The sequence below is a fragment of the Narcine bancroftii genome, chromosome 3 (genome assembly GCF_036971445.1).
Source record: "Narcine bancroftii isolate sNarBan1 chromosome 3, sNarBan1.hap1, whole genome shotgun sequence".
Classification (NCBI taxonomy): Eukaryota; Metazoa; Chordata; class Chondrichthyes; order Torpediniformes; family Narcinidae; genus Narcine; species Narcine bancroftii.
This window is the reverse complement of record NC_091471.1, coordinates 259,707,939-259,721,604: the sequence shown is the minus strand read 5'-3', so window position 1 is coordinate 259,721,604 and position 13,666 is coordinate 259,707,939. Positions and strand designations below refer to the sequence as shown.

Genomic DNA, 13,666 nt, shown 5'->3' with positions numbered 1-13,666 from the left:
TATTAACATTTGAACAATTGAAGTACAAATATGGAATAACTCATGGTACAATGTTCGCATATCATCAACTACTTGAAGGATAAATTGGGAAGCAGTCTGAGTTTACCAGAAGGAAGCAGCTTTGAATATGTGATTATAGACACAATGATAATTAAAAGATTTATAACCAACATGTACATCAAGCTGAAAGATAAGGAAAATGATGAAATAAGCTATAAACCCAAACAAAAGTGGGAAAAGGATTTAAACATAAAGATAAAAAATGAAACATGGGAAAAGTTATGTTCTGGAACTATGAAGAATATAATAAACACAGGGTTATGCATGATGCAGTATAATTGGTTACACAGGGTATATATCACGCCCCAAAAGTTAAAAAAATGGGATCCAACATTATCAGATAGATATTTTCACTGTAAGGAGGAAATGGGAACAACAGTACATGCAATTTGGGCATGTGAGAAAGTGAGAAAGTTTTGGGAAAATCTAAATCAGATATTAAATAAAATCACTAAAAACAACATACCAAAAAATCCAGAGATCTAAGTAATATAAGTAAGGAATTAGGCCTCAAACTGGATGAAGTGCAAAAAAGATTTATTATGATAGCCTTAGCTGTAGCAAAAAAATGTATAACGTCAACTTGGAAATCAGAAGAGAGCCTGAGAATACAGCAATGGTACATGGAAATAAATAAATATATTCCATTGGAAAAAAATAACATATAATTAAAAAAATAAAGTCACATTATTTGAACAAATTTGGGAACCGTACATGGAACATAACAGAAAGGGCTTGCCTCGGAACTCCCTAAAATGATAAGAAGACAAAATGACTTGATCCAGTGCGTAAAAGTAGATGACACATTTTTCTTGTTTATTTTTCATTGTGTGATGACATTGTTTAATGGCTTTATTGTATTGTATATGTTGAATGTTTATTGGTTTTGGAGGGGGGTGGGAAGGGGGGAGGAAAGGTAGGGGGAAAAAAAGGGGAGAAAATGCCACTATGTATACTTAAGAGGAAAATGTTTGTATGCATTTTGGTTGATATGGTTCACAGTGTGAAAAATAAAAAAAAATTTAAGTTAAGTTAGGTAAAGTAATAGTGATAAGTTAAAGTTTGATTCTATTTTCATGTTTAATGATAATTAAAAGCAACTTTTGTTTAAGTAACCATTTGTCTTGGTGAATATCTATTGCTGCCGGGTTTATGGGTCCTCTGGGCTCCTAACAATGGAAAGGAAAAGTTTGAGATGATATATACAAGTAAAAAAAATAAAGATTGTTTTGTAAATTTGAGAGTCTTGGTTGGTTGGTGTGAGCAGTTTTTTCACTGCCCATGGGACGAAGCTCTTCCTCAGCCTGGTGGTGATCCTCCTGTATCTCTCCCCTGATGGAAGCAGCTGAAAGATGCTGTGTGCAGGGTGGAAAGGGTCCTCAGGATGGAACCTGGGTCACTGGAAGTGTGAAGCAGCAAAACCACCAGCAAGAAAGTCTGCAGACGCTGCAATTGTAGTTAAAAACACGCAGAAATCCTGAAGGAGCTCAACCGGTCTTGCAGCATCCATAGGAGGTAACGATATAAGAGCATCCTGGCCAGCTGCATCAGAGTGTGGTGCAGGGAAATGGATTGGAGGTCAATCCACAGGGTCCTGCATACAGTATCCTTCAGCCTTTCCTGTCAGGGAAGAAATACAGGAGGATCAGAGCCAGCACCACCAGGCAGAGAAACAGCTTCTTCCCACAGGCAGTGAGAATGAACGACCAAAGGAACTGTTTGCACTAGCCATCTGAGATGCTACTATTTATTAAACATATTTATTTATTTTTATGTATGTATATTTGTCCTGCATATGCATTGCTGTATGTCTGATTGTGTGTTTTTATGTTTTGCTCCGATGACCAGAGAGCACTGTTTTGGATTGTACTTGTACAATCAGGTGACAATAAACTCGAACTTGATAAAATACTCTGACTTCACACGAAGGACGGACTGCCCTATAGTAACACCACATTTTTTCCTTGTGTCACGTCGTAGACCAGCATCATTTTGTGGCAGAATTACAGGTGAAAAATTGTATAAATTACTTTTGTCAAAATAAATCAATTAATGAAAAAGGTAGAGAAAAATGAGGTAGTGTCTGTGGTTCATTATCCATTCAGAAATCTGATGGCAGAGAAGAAGTAAAACACTAAGGTCCGCAGACACCGTGGTTGAAGTAAAAACACAATGCTGGAGAAACTCAGCAGGTCAAACGAGGGGAAGAAGATGTTTCTTGTACTGTCGGGTGTTCGTCCTGTACCTCCTTCCTGATGGTGGCAGTGTGCTGAGGCCATGGCCTGGGTGATGAGGGCCCTTGAGGATAGAGGCTGCTTTCTCGACACTGACTTCTGTAGATGTCCCTAACGGAGTGCAGATGGCGCTGGCTGAGTTCACCCCTCTCCTCCATTCCAGACAGTGATGCAACCAGTCAGAATGCCCTGACCAGTAGAAATGTATAAGAGCTTTGGAGATGTACCAAATCTATTCAAACTACTCACAAAGTACAGCCCCTGGTGAGCCTTCTTTGTAATTGTCTCCACATGGAGGCCCCAGGATAGATCTTCAGTGATGGGCATTGAAGACCTCTGCATGATGAGCTGCAGCCTCCAGGGAGCGGACTACCTCTATTGTCCTGGTAAGTGAGGCAATGTTTTTCTCCAGCAGCTTCTGTTGGGTGCTCCTTGAGCACAGCCCTTGCATGCAGGCATTCCCAAATCAGTTGCTCCACTTCCCCTTTGGAAGACCCAGGAAAGCTAGCTCACACAGAGCCCCCAGATAGGCATCTGCCGTCTCACCTGGCTGCTGGGACCTGATGCTGAGCAGGTACTGGGCGTAGACCACACTTGTCGGGTACTTGTACATGCTCTCCAGGATGGCCATCGCAAGTTTGTAGTCCATGCAGTCCTTGACGGCCTGGAAAGCTCGTGGACCCAGCTTGGTGTGGGGTACCATGAGCCGTTTCTGTTTGGTGTTGATCATCTCAGCCTGTGTTAGGATGATCGCCTCAATCATGTGCTTCCAGATGTCAAAGCATGCCTGGGCATCCAGGTGTTGGGGGTCGATCTCCAGGCTCCTGATTGTCAGAAACTTCTCCATGATCTCTCTTTAAAATTTTTACTGGAATAAATTGTGGTGCGCTGAGGTAGCATCAAGCAAGCACAAAAACTCAAAAGACTGTACAACAGGCTTTATTCCAGTAAATGACTGAACACCAGTTCAAGCCTTGGTGACTCCCCATGTGACTGGCTCTGGAGGGGCCAGCTCAGGTCTATATTCTGGTCGGCTGATTGACAGCCGGCCAGATGGAGTCAGTCCCCCAGGTGGTCTTCCTGCAGATACAGAGATCGCCCCCTGCAGTAGGCTGGTGGTTGTATCACCACACTAACACGAGGCCTCACATTGCATTGTACTAGCCCTCCCACAGTGCAACATCATCCCTGAATCATTTGGTAGCACACTCACGTCTGAATCAGATTCTGGATTCAAATTCCACTTCAGACAATGAACTCAGCTTTGGCTCAGCCAGATGCAGAGTACTGAGGGAGTGCTGCGCTGAGAGAGTGCTCCTTGTTGAAAGGGGACGCAATCCTTGGGAACAACAGAGAGGGGGTGATGCACAGTTAGAAGGCAATACAGAGATAGAGCCACATGCCATGGAGTATAGCAATAGAGGCAGTTTGAGGGAAGTGGCACCACAGTGTAAGAAATAATGTTGAAGCAACAAATGAGAGCGGGCTACACTGTCAGAGCTGCAGAGAGGAAGCACAACATACTGAGTGACTGGGCAGAGTAGTCACTGGCCAGGAGAGTTGATGGATAGATTAATCTCCCAGCATTAAATCAACACATTAACCATGGCCACCTACTCCAGTGTCTTATTCTGCTGATGAGAAGAAAAACCAAGCACAGTCAATGAAGAACTGAGAAACGCAGAGCTTAAGTGTCACCAGAACACAAATGCGTGTGGTGTTGGTGTGTGTGTTTTGTGTGGTGTTGGTGTGTGTGTTTTGTGTGGTGTGGGTGTGTGTGTTTTGTGTGGTGTGGGTGTGTGTGTTTTGTGTGGTGTGGGTGTGTGTATTTTGTGTGGTGTGGGTGTGTGTATTTTGTGTAGCGTGGGTGTGTGTGTTTTGTGTGGTGTTGGTGTGTGTGTTTTGTGTGGCGTGGGTGTGTGTGTTTTGTGTGGCGTGCGTGTGTGTGTTTTGTGTGGTGTGGGTGCGTGTGTATGTGTGTCGGTGCCTGTGGATGTGTATGTGGGTGTGGTGTGTGTGTGGGTGGGTTGGGTGGTGTTGGTGTGTGTGTTTTGTGTGGTGTGGGTGCGTGTGTATGTGTGTCGGTGCCTGTGGATGTGTATGTGGGTGTGGTGTGTGTGTGGGTGGTGTTGGTGTGTGTGTTTTGTGTGATGTGGGTGCGTGTGTATGTGTGTTGGTGCCTGTGGATGTGTATGTGGGTGTGGTGTGTGTGTGTGGGTGGGTTGGGTGGTGTTGGTGTGTGTGTTTTGTGTGGTGTGGGTGCGTGTATATGTGTGTCGGTGCCTGTGGATGTGTATGTGGGTGTGGTGTGTGTGTGTGGGTGGGTTGGGTGGTGTTGGTGTGTGTGTTTTGTGTGGTGTGGGTGCGTGTGTATGTGTGTCAGTGCCTGTGGATGTGTATGTGGGTGTGGTGTGTGTGTGTGTGTTTTGTGTGGCGTGGGTGTGTGTGTTTTGTGTGGCGTGCGTGTGTGTGTTTTGTGTGGTGTGGGTGCGTGTGTATGTGTGTTGGTGCCTGTGGATGTGTATGTGGGTGTGGTGTGTGTGTGGGTGGGTTGGGTGGTGTTGGTGTGTGTGTTTTGTGTGGTGTGGGTGCGTGTGTATGTGTGTCGGTGCCTGTGGATGTGTATGTGGGTGTGGTGTGTGTGTGTGTGGGTTGGGTGGTGTTGGTGTGTGTGTTTTGTGTGGTGTAGGTGCGTGTGTATGTGTGTCGGTGCCTGTGGATGTGTATGTGGGTGTGGTGTGTGTGTGTGGGTGGGTTGGGTGGTGTTGGTGTGTGTGTTTTGTGTGGTGTGGGTGCGTGTATATGTGTGTCGGTGCCTGTGGATGTGTATGTGGGTGTGGTGTGTGTGTGTGGGTGGGTTGGGTGGTGTTGGTGTGTGTGTTTTGTGTGGTGTGGGTGCGTGTGTATGTGTGTCGGTGCCTGTGGATGTGTATGTGGGTGTGGTGTGTGTGTGGGTGGGTTGGGTGGTGTTGGTGTGTGTGTTTTGTGTGGTGTGGGTGTGTGTGTATATGTGTCAGTGCCTGTGGATGTGTATGTGGGTGTGGTGTGTGTGTGGGTGGGTTGGGTGGTGTTGGTGTGTGTGTTTTGTGTGGTGTGGGTGTGTGTGTATGTGTGTCGGTGCCTGTGGATGTGTATGTGGGTGTGGTGTGTGTGTGGGTGGGTTGGGTGGTGTTGGTGTGTGTGTTTTGTGTGGTGTGGGTGCGTGTGTATGTGTGTCGGTGCCTGTGGATGTGTATGTGGGTGTGGTGTGTGTGTGGGTGGGTTGGGTGGTGTTGGTGTGTGTGTTTTGTGTGGTGTGGGTGTGTGTGTATGTGTGTTGGTGCCTGTGGATGTGTATGTGGGAGTGGTGTGTGTGTGGGTGGGTTGTGTCTGTCATTGTATGCTGTATGTGTGTATGTAATGCTGAGTTTTCACTCCCTGTAGGGTGGTTGTCAGAGCAACAAACAATACTGCCACACCCTGGAGTCTGAGGCTGAACACACCCAGCTGTGGATCTTGAATCTCTCTTGCTGATAAATGCTTAACGTATGGCCCTTCTGCGTAATTTTTCAACATTCTTCGATACGGTAACTTTGTGTGTTAAAACTTTCTTTTGACCCATAACAGCGTCCAAGATTACATTCAGAGTTTTAGTTCAACTTGCCAAATTTAACAGAGCAGCTCTTGTTCTGGGAACTCTGACTCATTCACTTTTCATCCAGAATGTTCCAGTCGATTTGGGGAGGGAAACAGATTTTCAGACTATTTCCTGAGACATTGTTATCACCATTATAACAACCCACAGCACTTAAATGTTGTCGCAAACAACTCAGCACCTGCAACCTGATCAGTGGAGTGAATCTGTCATACAGCTTAAAGATCCTAAGTACATTCCTCTGTAAATATTACATTAAATCTTCATCTGCAGAATTTCAATCTGGTGACCATAGGGCCTGAATCCAAAGCAAGAGACAACCACTTGTATCTTTCGTCCTGACAGAAGTTTGTTGGGTAAAACACATGATCATTGATGGACCATCAATATCTGGAGTGTGATGTCCTTGCCCTGGGCATGTTTGATGAGACATTAAAGGGAGCTTCATTTTGTGTTGAACCAACACTGTACTTGCCTTGGAGAGTGTGTGATCAGACAGTGTGGAGGGAGATTTACTCTGTTTGAAACCCACACTGTACCTTCTCTAGGAATGTTTAATGGGACAAAGTGAAGAGAGCTTTACTTTACTTTGTTTCTAACCGCCCATCCTGGGAGGGTTTGATGGTACAGGAGAGAGGGAACATTACTCTGTATCTAACCCACACTGTCCCTGCCCAGAGAATGTTGGATGGGAGACGCCCGCCTGGGAATATTGGCACGATGGTATACAAGGGTAGCACATAGCAATAATCCTGACAATTCCCTTTACTGCATCAAAACCCCTGCATGTTGAACAATTGTCAGATAAAAACATCGATGGCCACAAAGGCACAGAATGTAGCAAGCAGATTTCCTTTGGAGAAACATTAGTGACTACAGCAGCTGTGCAGGATGGGCCAGTGGAGGTAATGGAGCCAATACAAAAGAGACATCTGTGTGGGCTCCTCCTTACCAAGTTATCTGCAACATCTGTTTTGGACAGTTATAGGTCAGACCACTGGGAGGACTTTGCAGCCCCATTCTCACCTACCGTATATATGCGTGTAATAGTCAGGTTTTGGGAATCAATTTGTAGGGTAAAATTTAAGGACGTGGACTATTACATGCATACTACTTTTAACCGCAGTAAGTGCCTGTGCTGTTTGAGGCATTGGGAGCTCAGATGGGCAGGCAGCAGGGGTCAGGTGTTAAGGCCACATTCAGGGCATTGGTAACTCAGTGGGCGGGCAGCCAAGGGAGGATCCATGGTTGGGGCATTGGGAGCTCGGATGGGTGGGCAGCCAAGGCGAAGATCCGCGGGCAGGGCATCGGGAGCTTGGGTGGGCAGGTGGCCGAAACAAGGATCCACGGTTGGGGCATCGGGAGCTCAGATGGGTCGGCGACCAAGACGAGGATCTGCAGTTGGGGCATCGGGAGATCGGATGGGCAGGTGGAGGGGGCAACAATCTGTGGTTGGGGCGGCAGGAGCTCAGATGGATTGGCATCCAAGGGAAGGAACCACAGTCAGGGCATCAAGAGCTCAAATGGACGGGCAGCCTGGGCCAAATTTAGGGGGTCGACAGGCCTGATCTCCCTACATGAAGAAGGATTCACGTAGTAGGAGTGCAGCAAAGTTTCACCAGATCTCTGCTCAGCTGGTCTGTACTCTAAGGATAGATTTAACAGTCTAGGTTCATATTCTCTTGGATTCATACAAACAAGATGTGATCTCATCGAAGAGCTTAAACTTCTTGTGGAATTTGCCAGGGAAGATCAGGGGTGATGTTACTCCCCAGGTTGGGTTGTTTGGAACTTGGGTCTCAACTTGGGTTGTTTGGAACTTGGAGAGGGTCAAAAACTTCAAATTCCTGAGGGTCAACATTTCAGAGGATCCATCTTGGAGCCTCCATGTCGAAGAAGGCTCACCAGCAGCTACACCTTGTGAGGACGTTGAGGAGATTCGATACGTCACCGACATTCCCTTGAAAACTTCTACAGGAGTACCTTGGAGAGCATTCTGTCTGATTCTGGCATCACTATGTGGTACAGAGGTGCCAACTCTCAAGGCAAGAAAAAACTCCAGAGGAATGTTAACACAGCCTGCAACGTCTTGGGCACCAGTCTTCACTCCATCAAGGACATCTACAAGAGACAGTGTCTTAAGAAAGCAGACTCTATTGTCAAGGACACACCCCCCCCCACCCTCACCCAGTCCATACCCTCTTCACTCTGCTACCATCAGGAGATGGTGCAAGAGCCTGAAGACAAGCACTCAGCAGCACAAGGACAGCTTTTTCTGCTCTGCCATCAGATCCTGAATGAGCAATGAACCACAGACACTGTCACACTTCATCTTTTCCTGCACTATTTTTATTTATTTTTGTAAGGTGGTTTATATGCAAAACAACAAATTTCATGACTTGTTCATGACAATAATTTTTGATTCTGACAATTCAAGGCAACTAGAGGAGGAGCAATATCTTCATCCAGAGAGTGGCAATCTTTGGAATTCTCTGTCCAAGTCAATGAGTAGATGGAAGACAGGAAATCAAGGAAAGTAAATTAACGGACTCGAAAGGCCAACATGGCCTGTTTCCGCTCCGTAAATGGTTATATGGTTATAAAAGATGCACTTGGAACTAAAATATCCACTGCTTCTATTCATTACGATAGTAGTTCTTATAGGAATGCTCAATGGGACAGTGCAGGGGGAGGTTTACTCTGTATCTGGTCCATGTTGAGTCTGCTCTGGGAGGACTCCATGGGAGAGATTGGAGAGAGATTTATTTTATAGCTAACTGTTTTGAGTCTCAATCCTGTTCCTGCTGGGCCATTTAGCAGTGAGTAGTCATTAAAGTGAATCTTGTCGCAGTCCTGAACTCCTGTAACATTGCACAGAAACAGAATTGCTGATTGGCGAGCATGCCTAACCAGTTTCTGCTCCCTCAACCTGGCGCTCGCTCGATGTCACCTCGTTGACCTGGTTCATTGAAGAAACTCTGTTTCTCTCTGAATTATGCTGTGAAACGGTTAAAAAAAAGCTATTTTCTTTTTTTTTAAAGAAAGGTGGGGATTGTAAAGCGGCAAATTCCTGAACTACGAGTAAGCGTTTGTAGGAGGCAGGGCAGAGAGAGCGAATCCAGGAACCAGTCAGCATATTGGACTCTGATTGACAGGCGCCAGGGCTGGGCAGGGCTGGGCTGCCTTTAAACAGCAGCCCTCAGCAGATGCAACGCATCTGTGCGAAAGAAGGTAAAAAAAAAGGCGCTTGGGTGGTGGTGGTGGTGGTGGAGACAGTTTAATAGGGGCTAACTAGAGATTGGTTAATTGCCGAAAGTTTATAAGCTGTTGTAAAATAGTTTACGTGATTAGTTCCTTCATGTCTATTTCCGCAGTTAATTAGTAGAAATTCAATGGTTAATGCATTTAGCAGGAATTAATAGATTTATGACTAGTTATCTAATTGTGAGTTAAATGATATTAATTATCTAAATTCTAACCAACGATCTGGGCGGTTTTTGTTTACAAGTGCTTATGTATCGGGGCTTGTTTGGAGAAAGTTTCTGGCATTTTAAAAACTTTGTTTACTTTTGCAGTTAGATAAAAGTGTTATTATTTGGCCTCTTCCCAGATCAAAAGACTAGCTCTGGCCGAGGAGGCTTGGAGACGGGGGGAAGTGGGTGGGATGAGATCGGTGCGAGAGAGGTACTGCCATGGGACACCGCCTGCCTCCTCCCTAGTCTTGTTTTCTTGTCCCCAGGCTCTCCACCATGTCGAGTCTATCCAGGGTCGAGGTGGCGATGCAGAATCTGATGGATATTTTCTATCAATACGCCAACGGCGACACTTACACCCTGACCAAGAATCAGATGAAAGTCCTGGTAGACACGGAAATGAGCGTACTCACCAAGGTAATCCTAATGACTATGTTGGCGTAAAATACTCCCAGGGTGTGGGTGATCGTGAATTACAAGTGTTCCATCTCCCACTTGGATCACCGTCCCTTGCTTCCCCACCACTGACTGAACAGCATCTTCCATTCGAGTTGGGAGAGGGAAACGGGCATCTGCAGCAACTGAGCCGGTTACACGGGACTCTGGAGCAGAGGAGGAACGCAGGGGGAAGTAGGGCCACTGAGTTGAAGTAAAAACACAACGCTGGAGAAACTCAGCAGGTCAAATAGTGTCCTTTTATATAGCAAAGACAAAGGCTGGAGCCCTTCATCAAGCTTGGAACGTTGGCTCTCTATCTTTACTATATAAAGGGCAGTTTGTGTTATTACTTCAACCACAGCGTCTGCAGACTTTTGTGTTTTAACTTGGAGTGAGAGAATGCCAGTTGAGATGATAGTGGGCCAAGATTTCTAATAGCTGAAGCAGCAGTTGCTCAACCACATCATTCCCCTGAGGAAATGGGCCAGGAGGAAAATATTTAATGTATTCCTGTCTATTTGGCAACTCTTCAGATTGACCAACAATCAGGATGGTGTATCTCCTCTGCAGAGGCTGCTGGGGTGAATCAGTGTGACCATGTTGCAGGTAGGATGAGTGAACTCCAGCCCAGTAGTTAGTCTTCCCCAGAATTGGTCCAATTCCCGGTTTGAAATGTGGGTAGTTGATTAGGATGGGGGGGGGGGGGGGGGGGGGGGAATCTGAGTGCAAGTGCCGAGAAAGCACTGGAAGTATAATGGCAAATGTTAGGAGGGAGTGGCTTCTGGACAGTTGCCATAACTGCACAATCAAAGTTTGAATTAAATTTGTGTCAGGCTAGACTAAGCAAGTCAGTAGCACCCTGGTTCCAAGTGACACATCCTGACGTGGCCTTCAAGCATCTCCTGAGTAGAGAACAAGGTAGACCAGAGGGCCAACAAATACACTTTGAACGTAGACGAAACTGTAACACAATGGCTGCTGGAAAATGACTTCAAATATCATGTGCAGATTCTACCAAATCTCTGAACGCTTCCTGTTCTGTTCTGATTCATAATTCATAATTACATAATGTGTAGTATCTAAGAAAGGGAGTGGCAATTTAACTCATTCTGTGCTTATCCTTGGAATGTTTGAAGCTGCACTTTGTCTGAACTTCTTACTTTGCTACAATTACTTTTGTCAAATAAGATTCATTCCATCTAACCCTTGCTGAACCCGGTCCTGTTTGGCAGGACAAGGTAGATTTTTATTGCGGTCTCTAACCAAGTCGTTGAGGGATTGCCTAGGACCAGATTTCAAGATTCTTTGTATTATATAATACACAAAATTTGTTAACTTTTGCCTCCTGTAAAGTCACAGAGGTGCCACTAGCATTAACAGGTGATTCTCAACAATAGGAGATAGGCAAAAGAGACCCTGTAAAGACTGTATGTATTCACCTCTAGCACACCCCCAGCCGCTCAGCTTTCTGTTCAATCCACTGGCAAACCTGAGTTCTAGATTCGAACTTCCAATACAATCAGGAAACTTTTGTGGAGTTTGTTTTTACAAATTGTTGCTGCATTTAATAAAAATGGTGTGAAACTCAAGTTTGCAGATGCTGCGAATATAGTTTAAAAAAATACACAGCATACTTTATATCTTAAAGATGCATAATTGACATTTTGGGCCTGAGGCCTTCATCAAGGTATGAGCAATATGTAGGCAGGTGCCCTAGTAAAATGGCGGGGGCACCAGTCCACAAGCCATGGTGTCATAGGTGGATATGGAAGGGGGGCACAAGACAGTGTTAGGGGGACAGTGAGAGCTACACTGCCTCGCAGGTTCCCACACTAACAACAGCTTCCACAGGACTGGCACCTTGGATTCCTCCACTACTGGATCCTATAGCCCCCCCCCCCACTACCACTCCTTACCCTTCCCAATCACCTCCCCCCATCATTGAGCTCCTTTCTTACCAGCCTGCTAGCCCTTAGATCCTCTAATCTTTCCAGCCCTCAACCACCCCTCTCCTCGTTCTGCCTCCTCCTCCCCATGCAACCTTCTGGTACCCCAACATCCTCTGTCTTGTGCACCCCCTCCCAGATTCAACAATGGCCTAGCTGTGAACCAGTGCTCCTCCCACCTGCCTACATATTGCTCATACCTTGATGAAAGGTTCAGGTCCAAAACATTGGTTATGTATCTTATCTTTACTCTGAATTCTGCTGTGTGACCTGCTGAGTTTCTCCAGCGCTGTGTTTTTAATAAAAATGGTGCCTTGGTTCTAAGATGCACTCTGAACCTTGTAGTGTCCATCATTCTTAGAAGGCCTTATCCAGGCATGAACTTTGCCGAGGAAGAGGGTGAGGCAGCTGGAATAGATGTCAATTGATGGCCTGCTACATGGATGGGTGGCCATCTTGGCCAAGAGGGGAATGAAAAGATCTCCCAGCTGTCCAGCCACATACTTGGTTCCCAAGGATCGGGAACATGCGATGAATACAGCCAGCCTTCAGGATTAGCTTGCTTAAATATTTAGACAGGACCTACAATCTCTAGTCTTCCATCTGTAAAATGAACATGGACTTTGTCCAGGCATGGGTTTCTATAAATCCCCTTAAAATGTGGTTGCTCTGTGTCCTCCTTAGATTTCTTACTGCCATTAAGGTAGGTAAATGGGGAAGGTCCAACAATAGTGTGAGAGATGGCTCACTTGACCTATGGGTCAAGCTCCCAAGGAAAGCTTTGTAGCCTGGATTTGATGACCTACATCAATTTAAAGGGGATTGGCCTGGTTGGAATCACTCCACATTCTTAAGCCTCCTCAGAACACACAAGGTATAAGTCCTGGTGTTTTTAAGTTCACTCCTACACCATCTGGTTGTCCTGACAACCAGTCTTCCCTCCCATCCTGAACTTTCATAGTGGGGAAGTACATTGACCAAAGGCAACCACATTCCAAATGCTGAAAGAATTTTGCAATGCACTTCAAATGGAGATTCAGAACTATGAAAACAACTTCTTTAATTTTAATTTTAAAAAAAATTATAGCAGGGGAGAAGCCAATTCTGGCTATTTAAATGTGCTGACCAATTACACCCAAGTTAACCTACAACCCCATATATTTTGGATGGTGGGAAGAATTGGAACACCTGGAAGAAAGCCATAGACACGGGGAGATCATAGAAACTCCTTATAGACAGGACCAGATTCAAACCCAGGTCACTTGTGCTGTAATAGGATCACACTAACTGCTCTATTAACTGTGCTGCCAATTTCCTATTACTTCAGGTGAAATCAATGAGTTGCCTCTAGATTTTAACAAGATCCCAGCAGAGGGGCACTCTGTTCCTGTCCTGAACGTTTGCTGGGATAATGTAGGGGGAAGCTTCACTTTATATCTGATCCTTACAGTATCGTCCATGACGTGAAGAAACCAGTTTTTAAGCAATTTCCTATTTTTACATCTCTCGACAGAATAAAAAGAACGTTGAATACTTTGACAAGTTGATGAGAGACCTGGATTTTGATGGTGACGGAAAATTGAATTTTGAGGAGTACCTTTCATTTATTTCAGGAATCACGATTTCCTGTAATGAAATATGGATGCAAAAGGAGCAACAAATAGCACAGTCTTGTAAAAAGTAACCTACCGTCTCAATCATGTGAATATACTGGAGTCTTCAGTGATCAACCTGTGTAGTGTGTTTGCTCAGTTTTTAATCTAAATAATAAAATGATCACAACAACCAACACTGGGTTTTCTTCTTTGGCTGCCAGTTGGAGTTGTGGGCTTTGGTAAGAGAGAGTAAGGCAACAGAGGAGGAAGAATTTTGTTTAGAAGG

At 45.3% G+C, this 13,666-nt stretch overlaps 1 protein-coding gene across 1 annotated transcript; it reads left to right on the top strand.

Moving 5' to 3' along the window:
• The first annotated feature begins 9,059 nt into the window (after positions 1-9,059).
• On the top strand, positions 9,060-13,574 carry LOC138758598 (protein S100-B-like). Its single transcript, XM_069927797.1, has 3 exons — positions 9,060-9,159; positions 9,668-9,818; positions 13,299-13,574. The coding sequence occupies exons 2-3, from the start codon at positions 9,678-9,680 to the stop codon at positions 13,467-13,469; spliced, it is 312 nt and encodes a 103-aa protein (XP_069783898.1). The 5' UTR covers positions 9,060-9,159; positions 9,668-9,677; the 3' UTR covers positions 13,470-13,574.
• Positions 13,575-13,666: the final 92 nt, after the last annotated feature.

What these genes read in the sequence shown, in the direction of transcription:
- LOC138758598 (XM_069927797.1), top strand. Translation starts at nt 9,678, where the DNA reads ATGTCGAGTCTATCCAGGGTCGAGGTGGCGATGCAGAATCTGATGGAT. An exon ending in AAATGAGCGTACTCACCAAG is followed by an intron (nt 9,819 to 13,298) that starts GTAATCCTAATG and finishes ATCTCTCGACAG; the next exon opens with AATAAAAAGAACGTTGAATA.